The sequence below is a fragment of the Geotrypetes seraphini genome, chromosome 4 (genome assembly GCF_902459505.1).
Source record: "Geotrypetes seraphini chromosome 4, aGeoSer1.1, whole genome shotgun sequence".
NCBI lineage: Eukaryota > Metazoa > Chordata > Amphibia > Gymnophiona > Dermophiidae > Geotrypetes > Geotrypetes seraphini.
Genome location: NC_047087.1, coordinates 106,368,645 through 106,393,624, shown reverse-complemented (window position 1 = coordinate 106,393,624; position 24,980 = coordinate 106,368,645). Strand labels below are relative to the sequence as shown.

Here is a 24,980-nt window from a genome sequence, read left to right as displayed (position 1 = left end):
ACTAAACTTCACCTTGACATTAGATTTCAACCCTCTTACAAGGGTTTTAAACAAAACCTGAAGAATTATTATTTTACAAAGGCATTTTCCCAGATTAATGATTTCCATTTATTGTCTGACCATACCTTATCTGCCATCATCCTAATACAAGATCTTGTCTCCGCTCCTCATTCTTCCCCTCCTTTTGTATCCTGTCAAGTTGTTCTAAGGAAAACCTAAATCCCCTCCCTGCACATATGGTTTTACTGATGTAACTTAGGCCGCCTAGCGTACCTTTTATTTTTTTTATTCACTCCAGATGACTTTTCTGTGTTTTTACAACTTGTAAACCACTTAGATATGCATTTTTTTTTTTAATTCTTTATTCATTTTTAAACTTTCATCAAGTGTACAAAAATTCATAATAAACACAATTAATTTAACGATTGATGGTATATCAAATAAAATAAACTATGAACTATTAAATTGGTTTTGTTTCTTCAGGTCACGCCTATGTGTGATGAATGGACAACTATAGACTGGTACCAGTTTTTCTGCCTTTGGGAGAAGCTGCCCACTTCCATGAAACGGGTAGCAGAGCTGGTAGGGATTGAAGAAGGCTTCTTGGCACGCTCAGTGAAAGGCAGAATTATAGCGAGGACAGAAAAACAGCAAAGACAAATGGCCATTCATAAAAGGTAAAGATTAGTGTGTAATCTGGTCTTTATATATTTTTTTATCAGGAAAGAAATGCTCTTGAGTTATTGTGATGCTTGAAGAGGCTCAGGAAAGACAGATAATTATTTAGCATCCCTTCAGATCGGCACAGAAATGGATGGGTTTACACTCTGAGTAGTGGCAGTCAGGGGGCACTATGATATGCTGCACTGGAATGGATAGTGTGCAAGATATAAAATTTGAATACGTTGACCTGCCTTTCATATGATTCTGGGTAAATCTAATTAGATGCATATGTGATAGATAAGGCCACGCCCAAGTAGAAGCCTATGAAAGGTTTTGGTATACAAAAATAAAAATCTGAATATGGATTGCAGCTGGGCCAGAAAAACTAGAGTAACGGAAAAACACTAGGGGGTACTAGGAAGAAAAAGCATAATAATATTCGCTGTATGTACTTTTCTGGATTAAGCAAGACTAGAGGAGACATCAGATAGATATACACATACATAACACACTTGTAGAGGTATTAAATCTGCCTCCATGTTTCTTTCTTCCTTTGTACCTTTTCTTTGTCTAAAACAGTGGTTCTCAACCCTGTCCTGGGGACCCCCCAGCCAGTCGGGTTTTCAAGATATCCCTAATGAATATGCATGAGAGAGATTTGCATGTAATGGATGACAGGTATGCAAATCTCTCTCATGCATATTCATTAGGGATATCTTGAAATCTGGACTAGCTGGGGGGTCCCCAGGACAAGGTTGAGCACCACTAGTATAAAGGGTTCGCGCCAAAAGATCCTCATGGCCTAATTAATAACAGATGTTCTTGAACTGGTTAGCTAGGAGAATATCTGATTTCACATTCCAATGCCGGGTAGAGAAGAAAACCTTTTAAAAATATGTTTTAAAGAATTATTGAATATGAATGAAATATGACGCTTAAGTGACTAAATGGGATCCCATGTGTGACTGTACATGTATGGACATGAGAAATTGTTTGCAAATTTTATTTTTATATATTTTAAACCTGAAGAAATCCTGAAAGGGAACATCTGTAGTCTGACCTATCTGACCTTTAAGCTAGGCAACTCTCTCTACTCTGTGACATTTTAAAACCCATATTAGGAAAGTCTCAATAAGGGAGGTCTGAGTCTTTCTGTTCTTGTGTGTGTCAGTGAAATTTGAAGCTGTCTGTTTTCTCCAAAGCACGAGTTCCTGACAGAGAGCTGGGTTTGGATTCAAACTTTTCCTCTAATGTGTTACACATTCAGAAATTGCTGTATATAATTTGTAAAACTTTTCTTTGAGCTGGTAACTATGTTAAAAGGAATTTTCTTTGTTTATACCTAAGGCCAGCCTCTCTTGGCTAATTGGTTGATGAGGGGTGATGTCATACTGGTCAGTGTGAACGTATAAATGAACGCATAAGCATTGGGTCCCCAGGCCCCGTATTGTTTCAAGAGAGGTGCGTGTTTCACGCTTGATTGTATGAAGCTCCATTGCACAAAATGCCTTTTGAATTAAAATTTCTGTTAAAGTTCAATAAACAATTTTTGATCGGAAATATTTGTGCAATTATCATTATTCCTGGGCACCTAAAGGCAGAGGTTTGCTTAGCTCCTCTGCCAGCTGGTGGAGGCTGAGATACTAACTTTTGGCTTTAGTACAAGTGGGCTGTGCAGTCCCTATTACAATCAGTCTTTTCTCAGTTTCCAGCAGGTGGAGTGGTAAGCTTGTGCAGTCTGTGCTGAGGTTTGTTTTGGGTCTGTTGGATCTGGTTTAGTGAATCTTTCTTGTCCCTTTTGCTGTACGGATAGAGCTTGGGGGACCCTTCAGGGGTCCTACCGATCTTGGCGGTGCCACACTCGGAAGGGTCGTGTTCCTCCCTCCATTTCCTCCACCTCTCCAAGTTTTCTGAATGTAGAGGAGCTTCAACTGCACACCTGGCCACCTGTTAGGCAAAGACTACAGTTTAGAGTGCCTGTGGGATCTGCTCTCTTGATATAGCTGGTGAGTTGTGTGAGAAGCTAAAAAAAAAAAAAAGACACGACACGAAATAAAAGGAGCATACAGTGGTCTTGAGGCTGCCGTTTATGTATGGCGTTGTGTGTAGGTTTTTTGCGCATTCATTATGAGCGCTTCAAAAAAGCAGAACAAGTGTGTTTTATGTGGGTGCTAAATGGTGGATTCGACTGGTGGGTGCACAAAATGTTCTGGCCATCTCGAGGGAGACCTGACTTTGGGTGTCGGCATATCAGGCTCCCCTTTGCGTGCGTACTGCTTGTCGGCGGGAGGCAGTAATAATAATAATAACAACTTTAATTTTATATACCGCAATAGTACAAACAGTTCAGAGCGGTTTACAGAGAAAGAGACTGTATACAGACAGCGATATTACAAAAAACTTTCAAAATTACATTAGCATGTTAAGATTAATCAAATATATCTGGAAGTATTTTAAAGATGCATCAAGGCAGAAATGGGGTCAGCGAAATTTATCAAAGAGATAGATTTTAATTGACTTCCTAAAAGTTTGATAGGAAAGTGCGTTTGAAGTAAAGCTGGTTAAAAATTTATTCCATTTGCCTGCTTGGAATGATAATGTTCTATCAAGGAATCTCTTGTAGATATAGCCCTTCAAGGATGGAAAAGTGAGCAAGTAAGCACTACGTGTACAAGTTGTGCCTGGAAATTTGAAATGATGAGATAGATTGGGGATGAACCTGTTGTGATTTTGAATCAAAGGCAAGCAAACTTAAAAATGACCCTTGCTTCCACTGGCAGCCAGTGTAGTTTTTTGTAATACGAGCTTACAGGATCCGATTTCTTGAGACCATAAATGAGATGGACTGCAGCATTCTTAACGATTCTCAGCCATTTAATGGTTTTCTTAAAAGATCCCAAGTATTGTCACCGGCAACCTCGGGGCAATGGGTTCTGTGATGCCGGGACAAGGGAAAACTCTTGTGCGCCGCTGCGGGCGGCACAAGGGAAAGAAGTGAAACGTTCAGAGTAAGAAACACCGCCACACCAGGTAAGTAATTCTTTATGCAAACTTGGGTTTATTCTTCCAGCCAGAATAATACACAAACTTCGTTAGGATGTTCTGTGTATAAGAATGGTCCCAAAAATAGCAATTCGAAAACAATATATAAGCAAACAGTCTCTAAGAAGATACTGACTAAAGTTAGTTTCAAATGCAAACAGCAAAAATCTTTCTCACAGCAAGGCTGGTTCCACCTTCAATTCACAGTCTATAAACTCATGAAAAAAAAACAAGAAGAAAAACCCCCCCAAAATCAAAACAGTCTTTAGGCCTGATAACTCCAGCATAGGTCAGTGCCACTGTGCTGACTTTCCCAGCAGTTGACGTGCTGGCCAGGCAGTGTCCTCCGTGTGGTAATAACTTGCCAACGATAGGCCCTCAATCCCACCACATTGAACAAGGGGCAAACCCCACTGCCTGTATCTGGAACAGTACTTCTCCCCACCAGGGAAACAGCAAACTTTCAAAAGAAAACAAAATAAGTCCTTTACAGCTCTCATAAGCACTCCACCACGCTTCAGCTCTGTCCAGATTATCAAACACTTGAAAGCAACTTAGATAAGCATGGCTTCAGGTACTGACATATGCAGCTTCAGTTACTTGCTTTTGATGCAGCACAGTTCCATCGGTAGGACTTCACTTGGCAGCTCAGCATTTGGCTCTGGGTCCAGCTCCATATCATGAGGCTCTTCTAGCATACTGAGAGGCGCTTCCTCTCCAGCCTCTGTCAGCTCCATGCATTCTGGAGGTTGACTGTTATTCAGAGCTCTCAGCCCTGAGCACTGATGCCTATCCTCTGGCTGTCCCTCCTGCCTCTGACTCTCTAACAGCTTAGTTCTTTGAGCTAGAAGTTTGCAGCCCCGCCCCAAACCTTCAGGTGGAAATGATTTCCAGGGAACTAACCTGGGATAGAGTGGGGGATGGGAAACCTGCACTTCTGCTCTCCCGCTCCCTCTACAGGTCAAAGAGGGAAAGTCATCTAATGACTCAGATTGTGTTTTAACTGGGGTTCTTTGTGTAAAGTTTACTTTTGACCTGGGCCCTGCTCTAGGGACACTCCTAGCAGGCATAGGCTGCATACCACAGTATATAATGCAATAGTCTAAGATGTTTAAGGATCAAAGATGGAACCAGGGTTTCCTCATCTGCTGGCGGTCTGGCAGATTTGGTGTTGCAGACAGCCAGGGAGGCTGGTGATTCCCTTACTGCTGCAGCTGGGGTGCCTAGTGGTTTTTTTTATAGTGGCGGGGGTTGAGTTTGGCCTTGGTGCCTTGTATTATTTCAGATAACAGTTTGTCAATGGCCCTTCCCTCGGTTTGGCAGGAAGCACATCCATTTTGTCCATGGCCTCAGGTGACCTTCCTTCTGTCTTGGAATGACAGGAACAGGTCTTAAATGTGCCTTCTGCTCCTATTGTGATTTCTGGATTGCTGCAAGGGTTTTTTTGCTCTGATTTTATGATAGCTATGTGCAAGGCTTATCTACAGGTGGCTGGGTGGTCCTGCTTCTGCCTAGGGGTCTTGAGGGTCTACTGGGGTTTTTTTTACCTTCCACTGCCACTCCTGTTCAGTCTCCTGCTAAGGCTACCTCTGTCCAGCCCCCTCAGCTATCGTCCAAATGGCTATTAGTGTGTGGGAATGAGGATTCTTTTCCGGCTGATCCGTTTTCTCTGGATGAGGACTTGGATCTTGGGGAGGAACTCCTAGATCCATTAGGGAGGGCCTGATGTTTTGGATGGAGACTTTTCAGAGGTGCCAGTTGGCGAGAATGCGTCAGTTGTGTTTATTTTTCCTCAGGAAGAGTTATAGGAGCTCATTCTTCAGATGTCTTCAGTTTTAGACTTTGAAGAGGAAGCTAAGGACCTTCTTCTTAAAGGGATCCTAGTCAGCATCCCACTTTTTCCCTGTGCATCAGGATATTTTGGATTTAGTGCACGCTTATTGGAAAGTTCTGTACGTGCCCTTTCATTTGATGCGGTCCATGGCCAGACTCTACCCCATTCCTGATAGTGATAGATACCTTTAAGTCTCCTGTGGTTGATGCAGTAGTCTCAGCTATTGCTTGCAGACATACCGTGCCAGTGGAAGGCAGCTCAGCCCTGAGAGACCCTCAGGACTATAAAATGGAGGCTCTACTTAAACTAAGTTTTGATGTGGCTGCCCTAGCTGTCCAGGTGGTGATTTGTGGTGGTCTGGTAGCCCAGGCTTGTTTCCGGTGATCTGAGCTCTTGACCGTGTGTCGGCTGACCGGTCCATAGTAGATCAGGAAGTTGTTAAGATTGAGCTGGGAAATTCTTACTTTCTGATGCCATGTTCAATTTATTGCATGCCTCGGCCAAGTCCATGGCTTTCGGTGTAGTGGCCCGCTGTACCCTGTAGCTTCAAGGTTGGTTAGCTGATACAGCATCTAGGCTAAGCTAAGTAAGTTTCCCTTTCGGGGCTCCATTATCTTTGGGGAGGAGTTAGATAAGCTAGTTCAGGTCTTGAGTGACTCTAAGGTGCTTTGGTTGCTGGAGGACCAACCTCGCCAGGCTTCTCGAGGTGGTTCTGATCGAGGATGTTTGAGTGACTTTCGTAGGTACCACGCTGACCAGGGTGTGACCTCTTTTCCTTCCAGAGGACATTTCTTTCAACGAGTGCAATTCTTTTGAGGGGCCTGCCGGTGGGGGGTTGTGACTCCTCTGGAGGCTCCGCTACTGCTCATCCGGCCCAATGACTCGCTGCAGGTCCTTCCACCCTACTCCCCAACCTATCCCTCCCTCCCTCCCAAGGAACAACAGCAACATTAACAAAAATAAAACGGCAGAAATATCTTGACCAACCCTCTTAACTTAAAATCTTACTTCTAATGACTGAGATTAGAGTGGTACAAAAGGGTGTTCAACACTGGTAAAACACAAGTCCTGCTCTTGAGTGAGATATAGTGGGTGCTTGGGGCATTAGCCAACATTGTAATATACTTTACTGGTCAATCACTATGGCTCTTTGAGTGAAGGCTTTACATCCAGGGTGAAGTGGGTGCATATGTATTTTCAAAGTAAAAAGGAAGCTGGGATGTAACCGCCATGTACAGTTCCAAATCCCTATATCATACAATATGAAGGAAAAAACTCACAACCCCACGTGTGAACTGTGAGAACAAAAAAAGGGAGTGGGGAAGGGACAAACCGCTATAAGGACAATTAGTTTATTAGAATATCAACAAATTCAGGTTAAAAATATACATATGTATGAATAAAACGTGACAGGCAAAGAAAGTCCTTTGAAATAAACTATATACTGGACCCCAACACGGACCATATTAAGGCTGAATAGACCTTCTTCAGGGGTGTAGAAGGTGGCCTAAAGAAACCTGTAGATCCTGTGACCATTTATGGGCAGCAGCACCATAATCTATGTCTCCTGCTATCTCTTGGAGAAATTTATGGTGGAATTTCAACAGAATTAGTTAAACACAAAGCTTCTGAGAGTTTTTCTTGAATGTATTCAGTTAAAGCCGATGATGATAATGTGGCAACGTAATGTCGTAACAAGAGAGCTTAAAGGATTTCTGCAACTCTGCAAAGGTGAGCAGAGTCCCTTCTGGAGATACCACTTATGAGATATATGTTAAGCCTTTCTTAGCAAAGGTGCCCTTATTGGGCAGAATTCAGAGGAATCTCGTACCACGTACTTAGGTCTTTGTAAGCAATTAGATGCCTTACTGACTGAACGGGCCATGACCCACATAGATGTCTATAAATTTCGGTTGTATAAGTGGGGCAATAAGGCGGGTAAATTATTGACTAATCTTGTATGGCTTTTTTGGAAGGCTACTCGTATTTCACGTATCAAGGGGGGTCAGAACATTCTGCATAAGGAGGAGAAGGCGATACAGGAGTAATTTTTCCATTTTTATATGGATCTCTATAGTCTGGGTCCATATGATCAGGCAGCTTGAGATTCCTTTTTTTCCAATCTGGATTTCCTCAGGTATCGGCTGCCCACTTGGAGCTGCTCAATGTCCCTATATCATGCAGAGAAGTCCATGCTGCTGTAGGGAGGCTGAAGTTGCCGAAGGCTCCTGGACCCGATGGTATAGGGCTGGAGTTCTACAAAATTCTGAAACCCCGGATTGGGCCTGCTCTGTTGGTCTTGTATGTAGACATGCAGACTACTGGACATATGAACAGAGCCATGCCCATGTGGTGGTCCTTCCAAAACCAAGAAGGGACCCTGAACTGGTGGGGACCTATCGACCGATATCCTATTTAAACCAAGCTATGAAGCTCCTCACAGTGATTTTGGTGGGTAGGTTAACTCAAGTGATTCCCTCCATGGTTCATGCTAATCAAGTGGGATTTGTTCCTGGGCGATTTGTCTCTTCCAATATCTTACAGGCCTTGGTAGCGCTCCGAGAGGGTAAGAGCAGAGCAGGCGATGATCTACTGGCTAGTTTGGATACCGAGAAGGCATTCGACAAGGTGACCTGGCCTTATTTTTTTTGGATAGTGCAACAGTTCGGTTTTGTAGGTCCATTCCACCAGTGGATTGGTAGTCTTTATATGGCTCCGACAGCTCAATTGCTTATCAATAAAAGATATACAGCTTCGTTCTCGCTGCACCGGGGTATGAGACAGGGCTGCCCCTTTATCCCCACTGTTATTCATGTTGTCTTTGGAGCCTCTGGCCCAGAAAGTTTGGATAAGTTTGCCCGGATATTAGGGTAGGCCTTGAGGAATGTAAAGTTACAATGTTTGCAGATGATATGTTATTGTTTATGAGCAATGCGAAGGAGGCGATTCCACGCCTGACTACTCTTATTGAGACCTTTGGTGTTTTTTTGGGTCTTTGTATCAACTTTGGTAAATCAGAGGCTATGCCTGTCTCTTCCCCGTGTATATTGTACCTTGATCCTGCTTTCCCATTTCATTGGATGGGAGGGAACTTAGTACTTCGGAATCTTTCTTAGCACAGATTGGTCCAGTGTATACTGTTGTAATGTCTCCAATAAGCTGAAGATTTTGCAGAACTACTGCACTCAATGAGGGGATCTGCCTCTTTCTTTGTCGGGTAGAATTGCTCTTGTGAAAATGGTGCTGCTGCCTGAGCTCTTCTATCCCTTACAGATGATTCCTCTCTGGCTTAAAGGAGAGAATGAGCGCTCTTATAGGTCTTTTACGGGCTCTTTTATCTGGCACAATAGGAGAGCATGGATCGGATTTTGGAAGCTTACGCAAAGTTGGGATAGAGGGGGTTTGGCCTTACTGTATCTTTGCTTATATAATGTGGCCGGTTTTATGAGATGGGTACATGAGCTCTTCACCGCTGAATTTCGGTTTGCTCCTGGGGGAATTGTTTGACTGTTGGACGGCATTGGCCTGTTTGACTTGTCCACAGTGGAAGTGTCAGGGTTTGAGTCTTCACTTGGTATGGCTCACTTCCTTAAGGAAGGCGTTGGAATAGTGGCGGCACCGGATTGGTAAGGGGCAGGGTAATGGGACTTTCCATAATCCTGATTTTCTCCCGGAGGTGGGGGCCATTAAGGGCATAGAGGACCGGTTCGGCGTTTGACTCTGCTTGAGCCACTTCTGTGGGAACCCTGCCATTTACTTTTCCTTCGTTTGACACTTTACGCACTACCTGGGACTTGCCTCATATGCCCTTTTTCACGTACTTACAGCTGTGCCATTATTATATGGACAAATTATGATACCACCCAGCGTAGTCACTTTTTAAAGGTGGATCAGATTTTCATGTCCCTTCCCCCTGCTCTCAACTCATTGTCTTTTGTGGTATGGGATGGCACGGGAGGACTCCCTGTTGATTACTTTGGCATCTAAATGGTCTTTGGAGATGGGGGAGGAGATAGCACATGGGGTGCTTAAAACCTGTTTCTCTAATATAGGACGGCTGTTTCTCTAATATAGGACGGGGGGCTCATAACGCTCAATTGTAAGAGTTACAATTTAAATTGCTCCATCGTACCTATTTTACTAAGACGAAGGGGGTCAGGGCTGGTCTCTGGGAATTGGCTGAATGTGTAAATGTATGGCTGGGACTTTATTGCACATGCTCATCAAATGCCCAGTTTTGGGTGCCTTTTAGAATGGGGTGCTGGACTTTCTTGCCAAAATCCTGGAGGTACCTGTTCAGTGGTCCTACCTGATTTTAGTGTTGGGACATGATGAAGAGATCTTGGATCAGGGACTGACTGTTGACCACTGGCGTTGCTTATATGTTGCACTTCTTGTGGCCAAAAGGGGAGTGCTGTGTATGTGGATGGATGAGACACCCCCGGAGTTGGTGGGGTGGAAGTAGTCCCTTAGGGAATTGGTGCATTGGGAGCTGCGTAGCCTTGTTGGGAATAAGGTGGGACCTCATGGGTTGTACGGGTCACTTTGGAAGCAGATCCTTGCTGAGGTTAATCTTTTGTGGTCTCTCTGTCTTTTATACTTTCCAGTTGCTGAAGGGGGGGAGCATGGGCGGGGGGGTCTTTTGTTGGATGTGGGGGGAAACCAACAGTTGGTGGGTCTTTATTCATCTTTTTTCTTTGGTGCTATTTGTAAGCGGAGCATTGTTTGGTTTTTCCCTGTATACGATGCCTAGACAGAGTTCTGATTGCCCAACTTGTATGTTCCTTTTGTTGCACTTATGTTTCTGTTCTAGGACTTGGGTTGTGCTGTATAACTTCTTCCGCATTGTTTATGCATACTGTGTGTATGATTTAGCTTTGTTTGTTTGTTTTCTTAATAAAAATTTTCAAACCAAATCCAGACTCAAAGCCTACTTCTTTGAAGCTGCTTTCAATTCCAAACTCCAACCCAACTGCTAAGCATCAATATCTGTGTTATCATTCCCTCTATAATTCCCCTATCTGCTAAGAGCTAATATCTATCTTACCATTCCATTCCATATATATGCAAGGTTGGCAGAGACATATCTCATCAGATTAACAGGTGTAATTGCTGCTAATAGTATTTTCATTGCCTCAGTGAGTAGGAATTGTTAGGGATTTATTTAATTGTTGCATTTCAGAACATTTTTATTCCTTAAAAAGGATGTAAAATATGTTGGAATGGAAAAAGCACCATTCTTTCAATGCATGTGAGTTTGATGCACTGATGCACTAAAATATACAAAAAGGTCAGAGATGTAGACTTTCTATAGCTGCTGTACATTATAATACCTGTGATAACTTCCTTCAATATTAATATTTTATTACTGTGTAAAATTATCAGGGAATGTTGTTCAAAGAAGTGTCTTTACTAAATTTCGTTTTTGATTTATATGCTCTGTAATGTGTTTCTTTACCAGGTTTTTTACCAGCCTTGTTCTTTTGGATTTAATTTGTGAAGTTCCCCTAAACAATGTCACTAAAAAATATGGCTGTAGTCGTGGACAACTTCAGTCTTTGCAGCAATCAGCTGCCACATATGCTGGTGAGTTGTAATAAAGGAGGCTATAGAGGTCAAATCATATATTATAATAGTGCATTTAAACTGTTATCAAGTTTCAAGTTTATTTAAAATTTCTTATATCGCCCAATCAAGCCTTCTAGGTGGTATACAAAAACATCAAAACAATGCGCCAAATAAAATACAATTTAAACAGAAACAGACCAGGGGAAATGACAATATTTAAAGACATTGACGAATGGGAACAAAAAGGAAAGAAGGGTTAGAACTACAATTGATAGAGAGAAAGAGAACACATAAGGGAAAGAATGACAAAGGGAGGGGGAACTGAAGGTAAAACCTTCCTTGAATCTTAGTCGTCCTTAAAAGGACAGTTTAAGTTGCAAAAGCATCAAGGAAGAGAAATGTCTTTAACTTCACCTTAAAATTGGCAAGAGTTGTTTTTTCGTGTAAATAATTTGGGATACTGTTCCAAAGAGAGGGGGCACTAACAGAGAAAATTGTAGTCCTCATTGTGCTGATATGTTTCAATGAGGGGATGGTAAGAAGGTTGTGAGCTGTAGATCTTAACGTCCTAGATTGGTTATATGGAATAAGTAAGTTATTAATAAATTCTGGCTGGTTATTTACTCTGGTTTTAAAAGTTAGTAGAAAAATCTTATAGGTGATCCTATGTTCTATTGGTAACCAGTGAGCTTTATGTAAAAGAGGAGTAACATGGTCGTATTTTTTTTGCATTAAATATAATTTTTACTGGAGTATTTTGTACTATTTGGTAAACAGCAGTGTTGGAGGAGGATTGTCCCTGAGGAACTTCTGCGGAGATCTCAGATGGCTTTCTGGCTTTATGGTGTCGGGGTTTCATTTGGCTTGTTTTGAGGCAGAAGTGGAAGTGAATGGCTGTCTAGCATGTGAGCTGACCTGGTTTCCACGCTGGCAAGGAGAAATTTAGCAAGTTACCCCATTGAATGCTAACCTTACGATTACCAGCTGTTCTGGAGTGAAGCAGGACTCTCTCTGGGGCATATTTGCCACGAGTGCATGGGCTGCTGTGATGGGTGTTTTCCCGCTGATAGAACCTGGCGAGTACCGCCGGGGCTAAGAGGAGTGTGGGACCAGAGGCGTGGCTCGAGCCCTGGGAGCGGCAACCTGCCCCTAGGGCACGGATTGCAGAGGAGGCCATCAGCTGCCCAGGAGTGAGGCAGGATCTTTTCTGTGGCTTTTTTTGCCATGTGGGTCCTAGCTGCAGGGTGAGAGGAGCGCAGAAGCAGAGCCGTGACTTGAGCAGTGGAAGTTCACTGAGGAAGGATAGAGCCTAGCACGGGTAATCGGCCCTCCCGGGAGAAGCTGGGGAAACGAGAGAGGAGACATGGGCGGAGTCCTGAAAGTTGGCTTGAAGAGAAATTTCCTAGTGGAAATAGAAGAAGCCCTGGACATTTTGACTGGAGCTGGAAGAACTTTGCAAACTCGGAAGCTTGAAGGTTTGAAATTTTGTCTTCAATAGTATAAGGAAGTATAGGAGATAAGGAGTGAGTGAGTGGACTGCTGAGGGAGCCGGTAGCAACCCTACAGAGTGGCAGGACCCTCCTTGCTGGTGGCGTTTTGCCAAAAGTAGACTCTGAAGCGATTCCCCTGTGGTGGGGGCTATTGGGCTCATTCGAGCTAGGAGGAGAGCAGGAGAGGAGACATGTTTGAGCCCTGACAGCCTATTGCAAAAAGATAAAAAAAAGGCTAAACTGTTTTGAGGTGGTAAACAGCAGTGTTGGAGGAGGATTGTCCCTGAGGAACTTCTGCGGAGATCTCAGATGGCTTTCTGGCAATGGTGAGGCATTTTACCTGCTTTTGAGACTTTATATTTAAACATAATTGGTATAAGCCGGGAGAGGAAGAGCTCTCTTCTTCTCTTTTCTCCATGGTGATTGTTAATGAATAAACTTGATTATAATAAAATTATAAATCTTCCTTCCACTGAAGATTTTTAAATCTTCCTTCCACTGAAGAAATTAGGTGACTCTAATAAATAAACAAAATAATATATATTAAAAAAAAAAATCTTTGATACCATATCGGGATAAAAAATTGGACTAACTTGAAAAAGTACGTGGTATTAACCATACAGTAAAAACTTTAGAATACTTAGATACTTGGTCTTGAATGAATCTTAGAACTATGGCTAATAAAAAAAACAGGCCTGATCTTAAAATATTTGCTTACCGCGCAGAAGATGTAACAGAAATGCCAGCTCCGAATCAAAACAACACAGGAAGAAGAGGAGTCAACTATACTTGGAAAAGAAACATTAGAGACATTAGATTCTCCACCAGCAGATTCAGTATTGGCTAGTAAAGGGGATTTACAACATTGGGTGGCTGATATTAAACTTTCATTAGCAGTATTTACATCAGATATTAAAGTAAATATTGATTGCCTACATTATAAAAATGCTATGAGTCAGAGCCTCCAAGAATTTGAAGAATGGGTTATTTTGCATGAACAGGAGAATAACGGAAATTCAACAACACTGCAAACAAATAGATCTTTCAATAGAGGAGCTACTTCTCAAAATTGAAGACGGAGAAAATAGAGCAAGACGAAATAATCTGCGATTCCATGGGATCCATGAATCGGAAGACCTTAAAGACCCAACAGCCCTTAAAGACCCAACAGCCCTTATACAGTCTATATGCCATAAGTTTTTTCAAATGGAAAACCCAGAAGCAGAACTCCCAATTATGGAATTCGAACGGATACATCGAGCTCTGGGACCACGTAAATTGGAAAGGCCAAGAGAGATAATAGTATGTTTTTTGAGATATCCACAGAAAGAGAGAGTGCTACAAGCAGCTCGGAGAATTGGCTATTTGATGTGGAATAACGCAAAAGTGGAACTGTTTGCAGATATCTCCTCAGCGACTTTGAAACGTTGTCGAGACTATTGTGAAGTAACCAGATGCTTGCAACAAAATAATATTTGTTATAAATGGCATTATCCATTTGGGATTTCTTTTATACTAGAACGCAAACAACATAAAGTTACATCAGCATTGGAAGCTCAACAGTTACTTATACAGGCCAAACTTTGGACTACTGAGGAAGAAAAACAGCAGAAAGATCCAACACATCCTCCATCTACAGGACTGCTGAGCCAGAGATGGCATAGAGTGGATAAAAAAAAAGAGACTACAGAGACAACCAGAATAAAAAACAAAGTTTATAATAATGAGAAGAATCGAGGATATTAACTCCCAGAGCTCATGGAGAATGTACCAGATTGGTTATATTTAGAATGGCGACTCCTGTTTCCTTTGCATTTGTCTCATCTTATAAGTATAAAATTGCCCAGGAAATATAAAGACAATAGAATATTGCTTGATACATGGAGAACTTTAAAATATGTTAGTAATCTATCATCAAATCCAATTTCTAAATCATTAAATCAATCCATTTGGCTAAACTCCAAGATAAAAATTGGTCGTTTTCAAATCGTCTGGAAGCATTGGATTATTGCAGATATACGGACATTAAATAATGTTGTTTCTAATAGTTCACTGCTTAGTTTTTCACAATTGCAACATAAATTTGGATTAAATAAATAACAAAGCTTTAAGTGGTTGCAGCTGAAGCAGGCTATTCAGGAGGGGTTCCCTGAATGGAAAGATCTTAATACTCAGTATAGTTTGGAATTCCTATGCTTTCAGGCAGATTTTTTGGGTCACCAAGCCGCGCAGTGGTATAAATTGTTGTATGGATATTTGAATAAAAAACAAAAAACTGGTCTTAGGGATATTTGGAGCATTGAGATCAAGCACCAATTTTCTGCTTCTCAATGGCCACGACTTTGGTCTTGGAGATTAAAAAGTACAAGGTCAGCATCTATGAGTCAAACTTGGTTCTTTTTGTTACATAGAGCTTTTTGGACCCCAGTTCGTTTACAAAAGTTGGATAGCTCTAGGTCTAATAGATGCTGGCATTGTAATTTAGATGCTGGGACTCTAGATCCTTTACTTTTTTTCTGTCCCTTTGTCAATGCCTTTTGGAAGTTAATTTGGTCCCAAATTAATTCAATGTTAGAAAATCATGTTGCCCTATCCTATGATACTATTTTATTTGGAACGTCTATGAGATTCAAGAGTCAAATTTCAGCAAATAACAATAAACTTTTGTTAATACTGACGGGAGTTGCCATTCAACATATTACTAGAAATTGGAAGGCCTATACTAAACTTAATTATACCTTTTGGTGGAATTCAGTTTGTCATATTTATAAAATGGAGAGAGTGCTTGCTATACAGCAAGGAAATTATAATAGTTTCAAAAAGATTTGGGGGCCATTGATTGCATATTCTAATGATTAGACACCTTGGACACTTTTTTGATACATAGGACTATATTTAATGTGGGGATGGAGAGGTAATGTTATGTGATTTAATGGGTTTATTCCTGATGAATGGGATGGGTGGGGGAGGGGTCTTTTTTATATGCATTTGACAATAATTGTTAGAATGTCAAGTGATTTGTACGAATTATCTGATTGAATATTGTACACTTGTTGGAAGAGTTAAAACTGAATAAAGAATTAAAAAAAAAAAATTATAATTGATAGATAAAATAAAGATAAGATGCTGCAAAGGGGTAGATAATAGGAAAAGTTGTGGAGAACTGGGTTAGGGTCAATTTTCTTCGACTCTGATGTCTGGAAATGGATCTAGTAACTGGTCCATCGACTGGAGACTGGATCTGGGTTCAGGGATGGAGAACAGGAGAGGTTTGAAGGGGTAAGGGAATGGGGAGAGGGGGGAAGGGGAGGAGTGTGGGATGGGGGATTAGGGGGTAAATGGGTGGGAGGATGTGTGAAGAGAGAGAGGTATGGATGAGTTATGATTGGTGGGAAAATTGTTTGGGTGTGATGGGGGAAAAATATATGGTATGGAGTATATTTATGGCAATTCTATGTTTAACATATGGCTGAACGAGTTTTTATGTTCTTGAATGTCTGGGGATTAAACTCTCAGTGGAAACGACAACTATATTTCTAGGAGGCCAGTAGAGTTAAGATGGCAATTGGTTTCCTACAAGAAACACACTTATTACCAATTCATGAGAAAAATTTTCATCATGCTCATTATAAAGAAATTTATTTTGCTTCTAACAAACTGAAATCTAAAATTAATGGAGTTGCTATTGTTTTTGCTAACTATGTACCAGTAGATGTTAATGAAGTGGTTCGTGATGAAGAAGGCCAGTTCTTTTAAAAATATTTATGGAGGGTCAACTATATACTCTGTTAAATTTGTATGCCCCTAGTGCAAATCAAGATGTTTTTTTTATAATAAAGTAAGGGATATACTGACACAATATGCAGAAGGTAAAATTATAGTATAGTATAGTAGGAGGTGACTTCAATCTTACTTTAAATGTGAAGATGGATAATTCTAACATTGGAATGAATTATGGTAAAATTGAACGACGTCAACTACATCTACTCATGGAGTCATGAGATCTTATTGATCTATGGAGACATCAACATCCAACAGAGATTGATTATACTTTTTATTCAGATGTCCATTTTTCATATTCAAGAATCGATCTCTGACTGGTGGGGAAAGATTTGATGGGGGCTGTTAATTCCTCTTCCATAGAAACTAGGATATGGTCTGATCATGCTCCAATCTGTTTAATCTAGTGATGCAATCTGCCCAATCTGGAAGGAAATATTGGCAATTAGATGATAGTCTCCTGTTAGAACCTGTACATGTGCAACAACTGGGTAAGGATTTAGGAGAATATTTACAATTTAATGATACAGAATACACCTCCCCAGAGACTCTTTGGGAATGTTTAAAAGTGGTAAAATTATTGCCCTGGGGGCACATGCTCATAGAGCACGTAGGCTTAAGATTCGGGATCTGCGAGATCAGATTTATACATTAGAGTGGAATCGTAAGGGTAGGAGTTTATCCCCTGAAAAAGAATTAAAATTACAACAACTTAAGTTAGATCTACAGGCGTTAGATTTGCAGATAATAAGTGTTAGACTCCAATGGGTACGTCAGGAATATTTTGAAACACATAACAGAGCGGGTAGCATCTTGGCCCATAAGCTAAAAAAAAGACAACTTCGCAGTCTTATTACCTGTGTCCAGGGCCTGACTGGAGATTGTACTACTTTAGGCCAGATTCAGCAAGCTTTTTTTTAATTTCTATCAACAGTTATATCAACCTGAACATATAGTGGAATAAGCTGATATCCGTGCTTATCTGGATCCTATACAGTTACCTAGTCTCACTTCTGGAGAAATTTAGGAACTTTCCCTTCCTATAACAGTGGAAGAATTAACATGGGCTTTACTGCTAAATTCTATAAGACATTTCAAATGATTTTGATCCCCCCTTTGTTGCAATTTTTTAACACTTTAGTAGATAGACAGAAATTGCCATAGTCTTCGCACTTAGCGGGTATAACTTTGATATTAAAACCAGGCAAAGATCCGATATCCTGTTCCTCTTATAGACCCATGTCACTACTAGATGTGGATTATAAACTGTTTGCAAACGTTTAGCTAAAATTTTTGTAAACATATATGCCACATCTAGTAGTAGATGATCAATCTGGATTCGTACGAGGTCGTCAGACTTTGACAATATCCGCCGAGTGTGTCATATATTGTGTCAAGCTAGTAGTGGAAATGATTCAACTCTCATTCTGGGTATTGATGCCGAGAAGGCATTTGATAGGGTCTATTGGCCCTATTTATTTCAGGTATTAGAAAAGATGGTAATATCTGGAACCATCTTACACTGGCTTCAATTGTTATATTTGGCTCCTTTAGCTTCAATTAATATCAATGGAGGATATACTGAATGTTTTACTTTGGGGAGCAGGACTCGCCAAGGTTGTGCTTTGCCACTTGTTCTCTTTGCATTAGTTATGGAGTCTTTTGCACAATTGGTGTGACAAAATCCAAATATTTCAGGTATAAGTTGTGATGGGTTGGAGACAAAAATAATACTATTTGCAGACGATATTCTTTTCACAATACGGGATCCCTCCACCTCGTAGAAAGTATAGTAGAAGCTATTACAGTTTTTGAACAGATGTCAGGATTTCGGATTCACAATACGGGATCCCTCCACCTCATTGAAAGCTATAGTAGAAGGTATTACAGTCTTTGGACAGATGTCAGGATTTCGGATAAATATGTCTAAAAGTCAGAAATTCTGGATCTTACTCTGTCAGATTTAGATCGTGGATGGATTTCTAGTAATTATTTTTTTAAATGGGCACAAGAATCATTACAATATGTGGGGATCAATTTAACGAAGCATGTGGAATTGCTATATGCCGCTAACTATCCTCCTCTTTTGAAAGCGATATGGCAGGATATTGAGAGATGGAAACACCTAAATATCTCCTGGCTGGGCAGAGTACAAAGAATAAAGACGGTGGTGCTCCCGAGGTTGTTATACCTTTTTCAGCCCTACCGATCATCTTATCAAAAAAATTGTTTTTACAATTAGAGCGGAAGATGTTCACTTTTATTTGGCAGCATAAAACTCCAAGGGTTTCTCGAGCAATGATGTACCAACCTAGAAAATTGGGAGGAATGGCAGTACCACAATTTCAATACTATTATCAAGCAGCCCAATTACAATATTTAGTGAATTGGAAATGGGATAGGGGAAAATCTTGGGTATGTATAGAACAGGAGATATTGGCTGCACTTCCATTATGGTCAATACCTTGGCTTCAACTCCCAGAACTCTCTGCAATAGCTAAGAAGTCTAACCCTGTAATACAATATACTCTTTATCTGTGGATTCAGGTACGAAGGCGATGTTATGGAAATAAAAACTATTTTATGGGGGCAGCTCTTATATATATGCCTAACTTTACTCCATGAGAAGTTGAAGTGACCTTTCAACTTTGGGGGAAGAGAGGTCTCAAAACATTAGGCCAATTCATAGAGGATGAGAAAATTGTCCCCTTTGAACTATTGAGAGAAGAATATGGTCTTGCACTAAGTGATTTGTTTTATTTGAAAAGTGGTTCTTAAAGAATTAGCTACTGCTCGACAGTCTGATTTAGGGAAGGCTATGATAATAGAGAGTGGGAGAGGAAGCATCAGAAGATTATATAATGCACAATTGGAACATCTTCATTCCCATCTTAAATATAGACGTCGTTGGGAAAAGATCATAGGAAAATCATATTCTGATAAGGAATGGACTAAAATATTGCATTCTCTTTTATATGGTACTATAGCTAGTAATATGATAGAGAATGGATACAAGATGTTTTTTGTTGGTATTATACACCAGCACGATTGCGAGCTATGTATGAGAATGGATCGGATAAATGTTGGAGAGGATGTGCAGAAGTAGGTACTTTTGATCATATTTGGTGGCATTGTATTAAAGCACAGAGTTATTAGGATAAAGTAATTTCCTTTATTGAGGCAGTAGTGGATACTTCGATCCCTAAGACCATGAAGTGCTGTCTGTTGAATAAGGGGCTAGATGCCCTGCCTTTGAAACATCAGAAATGGATATGTATGACAATGACAGCAGGATGACTTGTCCTGGCATTTGCCTGGAAACAATCAGATCTACCAGTGTTACGAGTATTATTGGTTAAAGTTCAATATATTCAGCAGATGTCCAAATTAACTGCTCTCCGGAGAAACCAGATACAGAATTATAACATTATCTGTAGTGCATATGAAACTTGGATTAATTCCCAAAGTGATAGTCCCATTGATCCTTAATATATAATATTTTTCCTATATTTTATGAATCTCCTGCACACATCCTTCCACAGGGGGCGGGAGGGATGGGAGGGCTGAGATATATTAGATATCATTGATAATTTGGAAACTCTTAGTATTTATTATAAAATAAGATATATAATGTATTAATGTATTAATTTGTATGCAACTGTATAAGTTAGATGTTTTTTAATTGCATTATTTTTCAATAAATGGAAAAAAAAAACAACCTGTTATGGTGTCACTTATGTTCTTCCTGAACATAAGCATTGCTATATGGGACAGATTGAAGGTCAAACAAGCCCAGTATTGTTTTTCTAAAAGTAGTCAGTCCAGGTCATAAGTACCGGGCAAGATCACAAAATAGTAATGCAGATTTTACGCTGCTTATCCTAGAAATATGCAGTGGATTTTCCCATGTCCATCTTAATAATGGCTTATGGACTTTTCTTTTATGAAGTTAACCAAACCTTTTTTAAACTCTACTAAGCTAACTGCTTTCAATACATTCTCTGGCAACGAATTCCAGAATTTAATTACATGTTGAGGGAAGAAATATTTTCTCCAGTTTATTTAATTTTAAATCTACTACCTAGTAGCTTCATTGCATACGCCCTAGTCCTAGTACTTTTGGAAAGAGCAAACAAGCGATTCATATCTACCCATTCCACTCTTCAGTATTTAATAGACCTCTATAATATCTCCCCTAAGCCATCTCTTTTCCAAGCTGAAGAGCCCTAGCCACTTTAGCCTTTCCTCATAGGAAAGTCATACCATCCCCTTTATCATTTTCATGCGCCTTTTCTAATCCTGCTGTATCTTTTTTGAGAGATGGTAACCAGAATTGCACAGTTTGAGATGCAATTGCAGCATGGTGCTATACATAAGCATGTTGTGCCATCTTAATCTAAGGGAAAAGTACTAGTATATAACCTAAAACTAATTACCCAGCAGTATATAAATATATAATGAAAAACAATCCTAAATACTGCAACTAGCTAGCAGTGCACTTTAGTGTTAATAGCCCTGAAGATTGAAAGGGCTATGGCCTCAGAATCGGAGCCTACGCATCGCAATAGCAGTCACAGGCTAAGAATAGTCTGCGTAGTATACTCGCTCCTGCTCCAATCATCGGCCAACACCAATGCAAAAATTTTTTAAAGAATTTTCAAAAGCATATAAATCTACCACCCCATATGTTTATATGAAATAAGTGCAAGCCATAATGTAAAGAAACAAAGACCAAAAAAGCAACTTAGCTTTATAGCTGATTTGTCTTTACAGGAAGTAACAGTCACTAGTGTTCGTATGCCGACGCAGCCAGCGTTTCGCGGAGTTTTATTGTTTTAAGTCATCCGCTGCGTCAGGGCCACTAGGACATTCAAAAAGTCAAGGCTTCAATTACTGCACTAGTCACTTTGCGACCAAGTGCAGTAATTGAAGCCTTGACTTTTTGAATGTCCTAGTAGCCCTGACGCAGCGGATGACTTAAAACAATAAAACTCCGCGAAACGCTGGCCGCGTCGGCATACGAACACTAGTGACTGTTACTTCCTGTAAAGACAAATCAGCTATAAAGCTAAGTTGCTTTTTTGGTCTTTGTTTCTTTACATTATGGCTTGCACTTATTTCATATAAACATATGGGGTGGTAGATTTATATGCTTTTGAAAATTCTTTAAAAAAATTTTTGCATTGGTGTTGGCCGATGATTGGAGCAGGAGCGAGTATACTACGCAGACTATTCTTAGCCTGTGACTGCTATTGCGATGCGTAGGCTCCGATTCTGAGGCCATAGCCCTTTCAATCTTCAGGGCTATTAACACTAAAGTGCACTGCTAGCTAGTTGCAGTATTTAGGATTGTTTTTCGCTATACATAAGCATTACAGCATTCTCATTTTTCCATTCCTTTCCTAATTCTTCCTAGGATTCTATGGGTTTTCTTAGCTTCCATTCCACACTGAACAGAGGGTTTCAATGGATCATCAACAATAATAGATTATTTTCCTGGGTGGTGACTCCTAATGTGTGGAGCCTTGCATCACGTAACTATAATTTGGGTTCCTCTTTACACTTGCTCATAGTAAATGTCATCTGGATGCTCAGTCTCGTAAGGTCATCTTTTTCACAATCCTTCTGAGATTTAATAACTTTGTATCAGCAAATTTAATTACTTCACTAGTTATCCTCATTTCTAGATTTTTTGTGAGTACGAAAAAAAAAAAGTGGTCCCAGCACAGACCCCTGGGGAACCTCACTATCTACCTTTCTCCATTGAGAGTACTAACAATTTAACCCTATTCTTTTTTTTTCTTCTATCTTTTAGCCAGTTCTTAATCCACAATAGGACATTACCTTCTATACTATGACATTCTAATCTCCTTAGCAGTCATTCATGAGTTACTATATCAAATGCCTTTCAAATATCCAGATACACGATATTGACCATTTCACCTTTATCCACATGTTTATTTACCCCTTTATTTACCATGCCCACCGTCAGAGATTATGTTTTATGCAGTGATCTAGAAAGATCATCAGCTGAACAAGGATCTTATATGCATCAGTACTGGGTACTTATCTTTGGAAAGGCTTGCCACACCCTTGTTTATTTGAGCCAGAGGGCCACATCGTCAAAAAGGATGAATTGGTTGCTTGTCATTGTCATCATCCCAGTGTAACACCCCTTTTTTTGGAGGGCACACCCTGTAAAAGTTAGGATCTATTTTCTGAGGAAGCAGTATAGAGGAAAAAACACCCAAAACAAATCTATAGTATAACTGCAGTATCTGGAACATGGATTTTGGGAGTGCCGTGGCGGCGCGCGCTGCACTCAATTGTCTGGGTGCGCCTTTGTCCCAGCGCGCTTTTGACCTGACACCATTGGCAACTAAGATTCAATGCTAAAAAAATCAGAGTTGTGCACTTGGGCTGCAGAAATCCAGGAGAATAGTATAGGAGGTGAAGTACTTCTGTGTGCTGAAGAAGAGCAGGACTTGGGGGTGATTATGTCTGATGATCTCAGGGTGGCAAAATAGGTAGAGAAGGTGATGGTCAAAGCCAGGAGGATGCTTGGGTGCATAAAGAGAGGAATGGCCAGTAGGAAAAGGGAAGTAATAATGCTGTTGTTTAAGTTTCTGGTGAGGCCCCATTTGGAATATTGTGTGCAATTGGAGACCCTACCTTCAAAAAGATATAAATAGGATGTAGTCAGCTCAGTGGGTTACTATAAAATTGGTTAGTGCTCTTTGTCATAAATCATATGAGGACAGACTTAGAGACATTATATATACTCTGGAGAAAAGACAGGAGAGAAGGGATATGATAGAGACTTTTAAATATCTCCATGGTGTTAATGTACAGGTGGTGAGTCTTTTTCAAATGAAGAAAAATTCCAGAAGAGGATATAGGATGAAGTTAAGAGGTGATAGGCTAAGGAGTAATGTAAGAAAATACTTATTTACAGAAAGGATGGTAGTTGTGTAGAATAGTCTCCCAATGGAGGTGGTGATGAAAATGAAGACTATCTGAATTCAAGATAGCATGGATAGGCATGTGGAATCTCTTAGGGAGAGGAAGAGATAGCGGATGTTGTGGATGGGCATACTGGATCAGTCATTCAGCCTTTATCTGCCCTCATGTTTCTAAGAGAGACGGATACAATCTTGCTGGGGGTAGGGGCAGAAAGCTGAGTGATTGGCTGGCCTGCCATATTTGCAATTAGAGGTGGTGGCAAAAGTGAGGGACCAGGTAAGGAGATTTCAAGTACCTGACTCCTGTTCTTGGCTTTCCCCAGCTTGCTGCAACATATGGTCATTAAGGGAAGCACAAGCTTACTGTTAAATCTTTGGGAATACACCCAGTATGTCCTGACACACTGACTGAGAATCTTCTCGAGTCTTTCTTGGATCCCTGTTTCCCTCCTTCCAGTTATGTTTGTCATTACAGTGCTGCTTGATTGCTTTTGTACATACTGAGGGGGCAGGAGCAGCTTCCTAGGAAGGAGGCGGAGTTCAAAGATGATTGACAGTATTCTGCAAGCAACTTGTGGGTTTAGGTGCATAGCTAGCATTCAGGACTAGTAGACACATCTTCAAGAAAAAAGATTATTGAGGTAAGAAACTTTTCTTTCTGTAGGAACTATTGCTACATTGATGAACATAAATCAGAGTGCTCTAGAAGTTAATTTTTCATGTTTCTCAAATTTGCACTTATAACTATGTGTAAAGATTGGGGCTATCATAGAATGCAAATTATTGATAAGATGCCATTTATATTTCAGGCATGGTGACAGTTTTCTGCAAGCGTTTGGGCTGGCACAACATGGAATTGTTGCTTTCTCAGTTTCAGAGCCGCCTCACTTTTGGCATCCAGAGGGAATTATGTGATTTGGTTAGGGTTTATCTGCTGAATGCTCAGAGAGCCAGAGCCCTTTACAATGCTGGTTTCATCACTGTAGCTGAGCTTGCTAGAGGAAATATCACAGAGGTGGCAACTGCTTTAAAGAATTCAGTACCTTTTAAGAGGTAAGGAAACTAAAATCATGAGCTAAGCCCTTGACTCTAATAAAGATGCACAAGAAGTCATGACTACTGCAGCAGTTTGAACTTGCAAATGTTTAGTAGTTTACACAGGAAAAGGAATGGTCTAGTGCAGTGTTCTTCAACCACCGGTCCATGGACCAGTGCCGGTCCACAGGGCCAGCATGTGCATCAGGCCCAAAACAGTGTTCTTCAACCGCCTGTCCACAGTGCGATCGATGCGGCGGTATCTTCGAGCCAGCTCCCTCTTCCTAACTGATTCAATGCACAAAGCCATGGGCAGTGGCTCCTACGGGCATCCTGCGCCTGAACCGGAAGCCTTCTCTCTGACGTTGCAACGTCAGAGGAAAGGTTTCCAGATGAGGCATGGGACGTGCAAGGTGCAATTAGTACTATTATGGGGGGCGGGGTCTGGGGTGGAGATTGGGTAGAGATGGGCAGGGTCTGGCCCACGACTTAGCCCAGTGTTCTTCAACCGCCGGACCACGGACCGATGCCGGTCCACAGAATAATTATTTTATTTCTGCCGGTCCATAGGTGTAAAAAGGTTAAAAAACACTGGTCTAGTGGTTA

At 40.7% G+C, this 24,980-nt stretch overlaps 1 protein-coding gene across 8 annotated transcripts in view; it reads left to right on the top strand.

Moving 5' to 3' along the window:
• POLQ (DNA polymerase theta) overlaps positions 1-24,980 on the top strand; it is a 321,333-nt gene that overhangs the window by 151,669 nt on the left and 144,684 nt on the right. For all 8 annotated transcript variants that reach the window (XR_004539268.1, XR_004539267.1, XR_004539270.1 and 5 more), the window contains 3 exons: positions 484-677; positions 11,001-11,125; positions 24,149-24,392. Coding sequence is in view for 4 of the 8 variants with exons in the window: in XM_033942580.1 (XP_033798471.1) it covers positions 484-677; positions 11,001-11,125; positions 24,149-24,392 (563 nt within the window). In the remaining 4 variants the exon portion in view is untranslated. The remainder of the gene's footprint in view (positions 1-483; positions 678-11,000; positions 11,126-24,148; positions 24,393-24,980) is intronic.